The 11,425-nt window shown below is 41.0% G+C and overlaps 1 protein-coding gene across 5 annotated transcripts in view; it reads right to left on the bottom strand.

Annotated features, from left to right (window-relative positions):
- The window catches only part of rasa1.L (RAS p21 protein activator (GTPase activating protein) 1 L homeolog), a 57,333-nt gene extending 46,664 nt beyond the window's left edge, over positions 1–10,669 (bottom strand). For 2 of the 5 annotated variants that reach the window (XM_041568560.1, XM_041568563.1), the window contains exons 1-3: positions 9,819–10,667; positions 1,894–2,046; positions 473–608 (exon numbers count right to left, since the gene is read on the bottom strand). In XM_041568560.1, the coding sequence (XP_041424494.1) occupies positions 473–608; positions 1,894–2,046; positions 9,819–10,048 (519 nt within the window). In that variant the 5' untranslated portion in view covers positions 10,049–10,667. Of the gene's footprint in view, positions 1–472; positions 609–1,893; positions 2,047–9,818 lie in introns of all 5 variants that reach the window. The other 3 variants (XM_018264760.2, XM_041568565.1, XM_041568556.1) reach the window with 3 other exon arrangements.
- Between the last annotated feature and the right edge of the window lie 756 nt (positions 10,670–11,425).

The following is an 11,425-nucleotide window of genomic DNA, read 5'->3' on the forward strand; positions in this document are numbered from 1 at the left end:
TACATGATATTCATGGCTCGTGTGTGTATATAAATATATATATATATATATATATATATATATTCGTCCTCGGACTGGAGCACTCATACAAACAGAGGCCAACTGCCTGGGTGCAGGTTTAAGAAAAATGTGTATAAGGATTGGAAAAACCGCACACACAGGACTTGTATGAATGAAAGAAAAACAAAATTTTATTGCGACGTTTCGGCTCTGATACTAGAGCCTTCCTCAGGAAGGCTCTAGTATCAGAGCCGAAACGTCGCAATAAAATTTTGTTTTTCTTTCATTCATACAAGTCCTGTGTGTGCGGTTTTTCCAATCCATATATATATATATATATATATATATATATATATATATATATATATATATATATATATATATATATATATATATATATATATATATGTGTATAATTTACAGAACATGTCTCAGAGGCTCTTAACATTTAAAAACATTCTGAACTACTAACTTCTGGTGGGGCAACAGGAAACAGTAACTTTTCTTCTTTCAGCAAACATGATACATGACTATAGTATCCGATAAGGTCTGATAGTGATGAAAATCTTCTTCCACCAATATAGAAGTCACCACACATAGCAATTATCCTGCAAAAAAAAAATTTAATATTTAATTCATATAAAATTAAAATATAATGACACATATATTCATGTTTTTATTATTCTATAGGAAAGGTTAATTTCAAATGGCAGACTATTTCAAGTCAGTTACATCCATGAAGTAACCAGAGTAAACAACTGTTTTAGGCTGGACATATAACAAAGGATGGAGTGACACATTATGCTAAAAGGCAGATCCTGTAATCTAATAATGAGCAACAATATACAAGAAATCAAATGGCACAGAATATTTACTGCAAAGCTTTGTATTTGCATATGAGATCTGTGATTGAATAAATACTGATTTTTAGCATAATGGCATACATTATTGCCTGAAATCTGGATGAAGGGGAAACATCTAGTCAGAAAAAAATAGATGGAGCTTTTGATCTTATGTGCAGTGATTTGATCACAAAAGTATATAAATAGATAAACAGGCAGACGCTCACCATAAACATAAATGTTAGATGAAGAAAGCCATACAGTTAGATTTTGCACACATTTGCTGTGGTTTTTAAAGCATTTGGCAGTAGGCTCTCCATTAACCATTATGTTTTGAAACAACTTAATACTGCAGTTGGCTACAGGCTATTTATACACAAAAAGTTTTTATGTCACAGACAGATGAGCTTAGTCACCCCACAATTAATCTCCTCTAGCATGGACAACTAAACACCTCTGAATGTTTTCCCACTAGCAATAAAGTGAATCACCCATACAAACTGAATAAATTCAATATTGTTCAGCAAGTTTCTCCTGTTAATGTGCTCTCTTTTTGTAAAGGTCACACAAGCAGACCATTATCAATGTGTAAAACAACCAGGGATAAGAAGGAGCACCTGTTTCAGATTCAGGTGATCCAAAACATGTTGTGACAAAATAAAGTTTTTTGCAGCAGAGTCTGCAGTTTGGGTGCTCCTTCCTATCCCTGGTTGAATCATCCATACAAACAGCTTTAGCTTTCCAAATACTCCAAATGTTTCCTTGCAAGGCAACTTCAGAAAGCCGAAGCTACCTGTATGAGGAGTGTCAGGGCACTTAGAGCCCAGTGCATTACAGCCTTAAAATCATAATGTATTGATATAAAACTATGAGGGCTCTCAGCAGAAGCAGGTAAGTCAAACTTGTCCACAAACAAACTCTTTCTTTCTTTTCAAGTGTTTTTATTAGCATTTTAAAAAACAGAAAGAACAAAGAGCAGCAAAGCAATAGCTTAGCATAACATTCACAAACAAACTCTTAATTCAAGGCATGCCTTCTTCCTCTTACTTACCTAAAGTGTGTAACAACGTTTGTTTTACTAAGAAAGGAAAGTACAAATGAGCCTGGTCTTCGATCACTTTCTCTAATCAGATAGCTTCCAGTCCTGCCAGCTTGATAAAGGCGATCCTCTGCAATAGTTCTATCCAGTTTTCCATGGTACCACCTGAAAATAATAATGTCGAAAACGCAATTACTTCATATAAGACAAACATTTCTGCACTGAAATCCATTTCTCAAAAGAACAAACAGATTTTTTTATATTCAATTTTGAAATCTGACATGGGGCTAGACATATTGTCAATTTCCCAGCTTAACCAATTCATTTTGAAAAAAAATGTTTTCCCATGACAGTATCCCTTTAAGTTCATATTCATGATCACTGAAATATAATGCATATAAAAAAATGCATATTTCACAAGCTACTTTTTAACAGGTTATATTTTGATAAACTTTCCCTTTCCTTTAATACCAGTCCAGGAGGCAGCCAATCACCAATAAGTGTTTAATATCCAATATCAAAACAGAATCACACCGACTTCACAAAGCAAACAAAAAAAAAAAAATCAATTGGCAAATGTAAATACAGCTATGGGATCTGTTATCCAAAAACTTCGACTTAAAGGCCATCTCCCATAGACTCAATGTTATCCAAAAAATCCAAATTTCTAAAAATGATTTCCTACATTGTACTTGATCCAAACTAAGATATAATTAATCCTTGTTGGAAGCAAAACCAGCCTATTGGGTTTACTTAAGGTTTACATGGTTTTCCAGTAGACTTCAGGTATAAAGATCCAAATTACCATTTATCCGGAAAACCCCAGGTCCAGAGCATTCTGGAGAACAGGCCCCATACCAGTACTAAATTGTCAAGAATGAACCAATGGAGAGACTAAATGGAACATAACCAAATCGATTGCTTCTAAGACATACATTGTTTATCTTTTTATTTCTACTAGTATTGAATGAAAGATAATCTTCACGTCTGATGTGATATCTTTTATCGCTTGTGACAGCCACATAAATAAATAGATCCTATTTTCTGTCCCATAATGAGTTGTAAAAAAATTGGTTATATAACGGTTATGCAAACCCCTGGTTATTCTGTGTTTTTTTATACTATATATATATATATATATATATATATATATCTATATATCTATATATCTATCTATATATATATATATGACATTGCTAAATGTATTTGTGGTACATGGGAACGTTGCTGAAAAGCAGCATTAAGAAACATGAAGCTTGAAGGATGCTGTACAAAGATTAAAGTCATAATGAATGAAGTGCAAAAAAGTTTTGGTTTGTGTTGCCAGGTAGTACTGGGGAAGGTTTTGCGGCTTTAAAACATAGGGGGGATAAACACATATAGGGGTAAATTTACTAAGCATCGAAAATTCGCCAGCGACAGTTTCGCACCCATCATACACTTAACCAGGCAAAAATTTGCTCAGACAAAAACAATTTACTAAAATACGGAATTGAGTACAGGGCGCAGAACTCTCGCGAATTTTCACTATCGTTACTTTGGCAATCAAAGCGAAGATGCGATAGCGTTCAATTATGCATAGCACAACTTCACTAGAGGTCTTCGCTCAGACTAATTTGCATACGGCGGGATGACGCTGAATGGACGTATATGTTGCAGCGAATACATTTCATTACACAAGTCCAGGGAACTTTGATAAAGAAAATAGAGTTGTTATAATGCCCTACACATGAGCCCACTGTATAGTTTATGTTCCATATGTTACCCAAAACATTTTTTAAAGACTTTTGCAGGCTATCACTCTGAAAAAAGGAAAAGAGGCCAGCGTTTTTTCCACTAAAAAATATGATGTAAGTAACAGGAGAATTAATAAAGGAGATTTATTTGCTATTATTATTATTATTATTATTATTAACTTGTATTTATAAAGCGCCTACGTAGCACTATAAAGTAAATGTGATTATACAACTTAATCACATGAATTATATACATAGAATATATGGAGTTACATACATCACAATCAATACCAGTACAAAAAGGTGAGGAAGGCCCTATGCATAGGCATACACTCTAAAGGGAAGGGAGTAATACACAAGGTGTGGGAGTGGGCAAGATTGAATTAAGTGGGTGAGAAATGTGGTACTGTATGTGGTACTACATTGCACTTGTCTGGCCTAAGCTGCCAAAGGCAAGTCTGGCGAAAGAGGTGACTTTCAGTAAAATGTGCATCTAAGAGTAACATCCATTTGCCAGAGCGAAAATTAGCCTAATAGTAAATCTGCGAAGTGCCTAAAAAACCTAACACTGGCGAATCGTCGCCAGCGCTACTCACATCACTCTTTAGTAAATCTGCCCCATAGTCTCCCAATAGCAACATGCGGTAGAAACCACATCCTTTCAGTAATTCTAAAAGCCACACAAAAACATTATCTACCAATGTGTGCCATCTTATTTTCTGTGTTTGTATTAACAAAAATCCATTGTATGCCCAAACTATTTTGCCTAACGGCAGCAATTGTATTTGCATACTTAGGATAAGTTCTGACGAATCCCATGTATAATACAGAGTATCTGTTATCTTCTGTGTATCCTGTGACTTTTCTCCTTTTCCAGGTTTGAATGGCTGCCCCATGGCTACACAGCAGCTTGTTTATATAAAGTATAGTAGTCTTCCTGAAGCAAAACACACCCATTTTACCAGTGCAGGGCACCGGTACAATATATTGTCATTCTTTTAAAACACTTTCATTTTTTAGTGTTACTTTTCCTTTAAAGGCGGCTGTCAGAATTGATACAATAGTGGCTAATATCAAATACTAAATTGTAACAGTTTAGAGCCTGCACCTGAATTACTGACCTGCCAGACTGAAACACCAGAGACAGGGACTTTAAACTTTAAAAATGGAAAAAAGTTTAAAAAAAAAAATGACAACTAAAGTAAGAAAGGTCTTTATCTCTGGTAAACTATCTGACGCCAACTCAACCAAGATGAACAACCCTTTTTTCAAGAAGTGCTGTGTGTGCTGAAGTGAAGTGATTTCCCATGAATGAAAGGCAGCGACTCTTGGATCACCTTGGATGGACCAAGTTGAGAAAACTGCTTCTTCGAAACTGCAATCCAATTGAGTTGGTGTCCCACTGATGTGCATCACACTTGAAGTAATGCCTATAAGACAGTTTGCCAAATGCTATATATGCTACAATGTTGAAATTGGGAGTGACTACTGCATGGATGTGCAGGAGTCAGTCAATTTCCCAGACACAGTGCTTCAGGGTCCAGAGTGTTTCAGTGCCTGATGTAGAGTGACAAGAGAATTATGGCAGTTGAATGTGGGTGTTTACAAGAACCAAGAGTCATTTAAAATAAAGGCAGACCAGTCACGTTCAAATGCTGTACTCTGAATAATACGTTTTCACTTTGGCCTGTAAACATGAGAGAAATGAATTGCATAAGCATTTAGCCACCCACACACGCACGTGTACGCACTTATGTTCTGCATTTTACCAGCAGCAAAAGTTTTAAAGGAATTGTTCAGTGTAAATTTAAAAACTGGGTAAATAGATAGGCTGTGCAAAATAAAAAATGTTTCTAATATAGTTAGTTAGTCAAAAATGTAATGTATAAAGGCTGGAGTGATTTGATGTATAACATGTCAGTCAGAACACTACTTTTAAGCTCTCTTGGTTTCCAGGCAGTAACCAATCAGAGACTTGAGGGGGGGCCACATGGGTCATACCTGTTGCTTTTGAATCTGAGCTGAATGCTGAGGATCAATTACAAACTCACTGAACAGATATGTACCATGTGGCCCCCTTCAGTTATAGAGCCTTTATATATTATATTTTTGGATAACTTAACTATATTAGAAACATTTTATATTTTGCACAGCCTGTCTATTTACCCAGTTTTTATTTTCACACTGAACTATTCCTTTAAGTGTTTTGGTAACACACTTGTACACTGCCTGGGAGTGATTTTGAAAAATGTTATGGGCAAATATGATAAAGGTTGTTTAGATTAGGCAAAGGATGCTTGAAAAGCTTGAGACACATTTGTAATTAGATTGCAACAACAGGTGCCTCCAGTGTGGGTTGGGCACATGCTCAGCGTATAGTCATTTTGGAAAGCCATAGTGCCACAAGGGACACCTTGAAGCACCACCCTCTGCATCAGAAGAACGCCACTGCCCGGGGCAAAAGGTGCCTGGTAGTGATGTGCGGGCTGACCCGAAGCCGGCAGTTTTTGCCACTGGGAAGGCGGGTTTGGCCCAGCTTCTGCATGACGTCTTCAGGCCACGGGCGGGTTCAGGCTGAACTTTAGCCTCTGTTTGGCCCATCCGCGGCCAAAGCATCATAGTAGAGTGAGAGGGAAGCACCATAGGAGAGTGAGAGCAACATAGGAGAGTGAGAGGGAAGCACCATAGGAGAGTGAGAGCAACATAGGAGAGTGAGAGGGAAGCATCATAGGAGAGTGAGAGCAAGGCATCAGAGTGAGAGGGAAGCACCATAGGAGAGTGAGAGCAACATAGGAGAGTGAGAGGGAAGCACCATAGGAGAGTGAGAGCAAGGCATCAGAGTGAGAGGGAAGAATCATAGGAGAGTGAGAGCATCATAGGAGAGTGAGAGCATCATAGGAGAGTGAGAGGGAAGCATCAGAGTGAGAGGGAAGCATCAGAGTGAGAGGGAAGCATCAGAGTGAGAGGGAAGCATCAGAGTGAGAGGGAAGCATCATAGGAGAACGAGAGCATCATAGGAGAGTGAGAGGGAAGCATCATAGGAGAGTGAGAGCAAGGCATCAGAGTGAGAGGGAAGCATCATACGAGAACATCATAGGAGAGTGAGAGGGAGGCATCAGAGTGAGAGGAGAGCATCATGGAGAGCGAGAGGGAAGCATCACTGGAGAGCGAGAGGGAAATATTATAGGAGAGAGAGTGTTACAGGAGAGAGAGAGTGTAACAGGAGAGAGAGAGAGTGTAACAGGAGAGAGAGAGAGAGTGTAACAGGAGAGAGAGAGAGTGTAACAGGAGAGAGAGAGAGTGTAACAGGAGAGTGAGAGTGTGTTACAGGAGAGAGAGAGAGTGTTACAGGAGAGAGAGAGAGTGTTACAGGAGAGAGAGATGGTTACAGGAGAGAGAGAGAGTGTTACAGGAGAGAGAGAGAGAGAGAGAGTGTTACAGGAGAGAGAGAGAGAGAGAGAGAGTGTTACAGGAGAGAGAGAGAGAGTGTTACAGGAGAGAGAGAGAGTGTTACAGGAGAGAGAGAGAGTGTTACAGGAGAGAGAGAGTGTTACAGGAGAGAGAGAGTGTTAACGAGAGAGTGTTACAGGAGGAGAGAGTGTTACAGGAGAGAGAGAGTGTTACAGGAGAGAGAGGGTGTTACAGGAGAGAGAGAGTGTACAGGAAGAGAGAGTGTTACAGGAGAGAGAGTGTGTTACAGGAGAGAGAGAGTGTTACAGGAGAGAGAGTGTGTTACAGGAGAGAGAGAGTGTTACAGGAGAGAGAGAGTGTTACAGGAGAGAGAGAGTGTTACAGGAGAGAGAGAGTGTTACAGGAGAGAGAGTGTGTTACAGGTGAGAGTGTGTGTTACAGGAGAGAGAGTGTGTTACAGGAGAGAGAGAGTGTTACAGGAGAGAGAGAGTGTTACAGGAGAGAGAGAGTGTTACAGGAGGGAGGCTGTTTAAGGGAGAGAGTGGTGTTACCGGAAGAGTGAGTTTACAAGAGAGTGAGAGTATTACAGGCGAGTGAGAGTATTACAGGCGAGTGAGAGTATTAGAGGCGAGTGAGAGTATTAGAGGCGAGTGAGAGTATTAGAGGCGAGTGAGAGTATTACAAGAGAGTGAGAGTATTACAAGAGAGTGAGAGTATTACAAGAGAGTGAGAGTATTACAAGAGAGAGAGAGAGAGAGTATTACAGGAGAGAGAGAGTATTACAGGAGAGAGAGAGTATTACAGGAGAGAGAGAGTATTACAGGAGAGAGAGAGTATTACAGGAGAGAGAGAGTATTACAGGAGAGAGAGAGTATTACAGGAGAGAGAGAGTATTACAGGAGAGAGAGAGTATTACAGGAGAGAGAGAGTATTACAGGAGAGAGAGAGTATTACAGGAGAGAGAGAGTATTACAGGAGAGAGAGAGTATTACAGGAGAGAGAGAGTATTACAGGAGAGTGAGAGTATTACAGGAGAGTGAGAGTATTACAGGAGAGTGAGAGTATTACAGGAGAGTAAGAGTATTACAGGAGAGTAAGAGTATTACAGGAGAGTAAGAGTATTACAGGAGAGTAAGAGTATTACAGGAGAGTAAGAGTATTACAGGAGAGTAAGTGTATTACAGGAGAGTGAGAGTATTACAGGAGAGTGAGAGTATTACAGGAGAGTGAGAGTATGACAGGAGAGAGTATGACAGGAGAGAGTATGACAGGAGAGAGTATGACAGGAGAGAGTATGACAGGAGAGAGTATTACAGGAGAGTGAAAGTATTACAGGAGAGAGTATTACAGGAGAATGAAAGTATTATAGGAGAGAGTATTATAGGAGAGAGTATTATAGGAGAGAGTATTATAGGAGAGAGTATTACAGGAGAATGAAAGTATTATAGGAGAGAGTATTATAGGAGAGAGTATTATAGGAGAGAGTATTATAGGAGAGAGTATTATAGGAGAGAGTATTACAGGAGAGTGAGGGTATTACAGGAGAGAGAGAGAGTATTACAGGAGAGAGAGAGAGAGAGAGAGAGAGAGAGAGAGTATTACAGGAGAGAGAGAGAGTATTACAGGAGAGAGAGAGAGTATTACAGGAGAGAGAGAGAGAGTATTACAGGAGAGAGAGAGTATTACAGGAGAGTAAGAGTATTACAGGAGAGAGAGAGTATTACAGGAGAGTGAGAGTATTACAGGAGAGTGAGAGTATTACAGGAGAGTGAGAGTATTACAGGAGAGTGAGAGTATTACAGGAGAGAGAGAGTATTACAGGAGAGAGAGTATTACAGGAGAGAGAGAGAGAGAGTATTACAGGAGAGAGAGAGAGTATTACAGGAGAGAGAGAGAGTATGACAGGAGAGAGAGAGAGTATGACAGGAGAGTGAGAGTATGACAGGAGAGTGAGAGTATGACAGGAGAGTGAGAGTATGACAGGAGAGTGAGAGTATGACAGGAGAGTGAGAGTATGACAGGAGAGTGAGAGTATGACAGGAGAGTGAGAGTATGACAGGAGAGAGTATGACAGGAGAGAGTATGACAGGAGAGAGTATGACAGGAGAGAGTATGACAGGAGAGAGTATTACAGGAGAGAGTATTACAGGAGAATGAAAGTATTATAGGAGAGAGTATTATAGGAGAGAGTATTATAGGAGAGAGTATTACAGGAGAATGAAAGTATTATAGGAGAAAGTATTATAGGAGAGAGTATTATAGGAGAGAGTATTATAGGAGAGAGTATTATAGGAGAGAGAGAGAGAGAGAGAGAGTATAACAGGAGAGAGAGAGAGAGTATTACAGGAGAGAGAGAGAGAGTATTACAGGAGAGAGAGAGAGAGTATTACAGGAGAGAGAGAGAGAGTATTACAGGAGAGAGAGAGAGAGTATTACAGGAGAGAGAGAGAGTATTACAGGAGAGAGAGAGAGTGTTACAGGAGAGAGAGAGAGAGTATTATAGGAGAGAGAGAGTATTACAGGAGAGTGAGAGTGTTACAGGAGAGAGAGAGGGGTAAAGTGAGGCATTGGTACATGGGGATGTGGGCAGGAGTAGCTGGATAAACATAAAGTGGGAAAATTTGAAAAGAGGGCATCAGAAAGGAAAGAGAAATATGGGAGCATTATCTCATAGGGGTGTCTGGGAGAGAAGTTACACAGAAAAGTGAGTGGGCAAGCAGAGGAAAGGTAGTGCACAGAAGACGATTTAAGGAGGCACCACATTGTAGTGCTGAATATTGGGGTACCCACTGGTTGGTCGGTGGCGCACTGAGTGGGATCTCCACCTCCTCCTCTTCATACTCCGGTCCGTCCACGGAATCTGCCTCATCTACTGGGCCCAGTATCCCGGACATGAGAGGGAGCGGCGACAAAGAGGGGAACAGCTCAGACACTCTGGACAACAGGGGTGGACTACAGGCTGCCAGTGTCGCCTCGCCGCCTCCTGTCACTGGGCCGAGGGAACTTGGAGCTGCAGACATACCTCCGCGCTCACACTGGGTTGCTGGCGGAAGTGCAAGGCGATAGGTTAGTGTGCGCCTTCCCCGGGATCCAGTGAACGCAGCGGGGCCACTTCCGCCCGGTAGCCTATACACCCGCCAGCGCACAGATTAATGGCACCTTCCCCACCGCTTTGCGACTGTTGTCACCTAAACTGGGCTCAGACCACCGAGTTGCCTCCGGCGGGGGGTGGAGTGGGCTCAAGCGAGGCATCCAGCCCCTCACGTGACGCTTCCGCGAGAGCTCGCGCTCAAGCTGGTTGGCTCCCAGAGAACGAGCGCGCGCTCGGCTCTCCCTGTCTGCGTGGGACGCGGATGAATGTGATCATACTGCGGGGATGTGCAGCCGGCCCTCCGAGGCCTCCAGACCCCTGGCAGCTGAGGGACGCTGGGTGTGGTACTGTCATAACGCTTCTAGAGCACGTTAACGTACGTTCTCTCTGGAGTTACGCAGAATTGTGGGTCCTCTGAACTTGCCAATGGCCTCCATAGATTTCCACTGAGATACATTACAGCTCATGGACGGTCAATACTGTCATCAACTCTGTACATTGAAAACGCAGGACGACACTGGATTCAAGGATTAAACCTTTATGTTAACTTTTAGTGTGTTATAGAATGGCCAGTTCTAAGCAACTTTTCAACTGGCCTTCGTTTTTTTCTTCTGACTCTTTCCAGCTTTTAAATGGAAGGTCCCAGACCCCATCCACAAAACCAAAAAAAACAAACAAATTCTCTGTAAGGCTGCAAAAGTATTGTTATTGCTACATTTTATTACTCCTATTTCTATCTAGTCTCTTGTTCAAATGTTCAGTGCATGGTTGTTAGGGTAATTTGGACCCTAGCAACCCCATTGCTGAAATTGCAAACTGGAGAGCTGCTGAATAACACAAAGACCACAAATAATAAATGACAAAATAAATGAACATACGTGAGATGGAATTGCTCTGATAAATTTCATAAAATATGGTGGACCTGGGAGGAAGGCGCATGAGAGAAAACCCTGCCCAGTGAGCTACACCTCAAAATCTTACTAACCAGGGTTGCCAGGTGTAATTTTCAAAACCAGCCAAATGTTAGGCACCCCCAAGTGACTATATTGACTTACCTGAAACCCCGGGCTCATGCTCCTATCAGCAGAGAACTGCACCGGGGTTATACCAGTGAGCACCACAGATCCTCTTCCGGCATCTTCTTTCTTCAAATTTCCCATGGCAAATGCATGCGCAGTTGAACAAAATAGCCGACTTTTTAGTTAAAGTTCGGCTTTTTGTTCTACTGCGCATGCGCAGCCTCACAAAGACAGAGGAAGATGGAAGAAGATCGCTCTGTGGTGCTCACTGTTATAACCCAGGCCGG

The sequence above is a fragment of the Xenopus laevis genome, chromosome 1L, assembly GCF_017654675.1.
Source record: "Xenopus laevis strain J_2021 chromosome 1L, Xenopus_laevis_v10.1, whole genome shotgun sequence".
NCBI lineage: Eukaryota > Metazoa > Chordata > Amphibia > Anura > Pipidae > Xenopus > Xenopus laevis.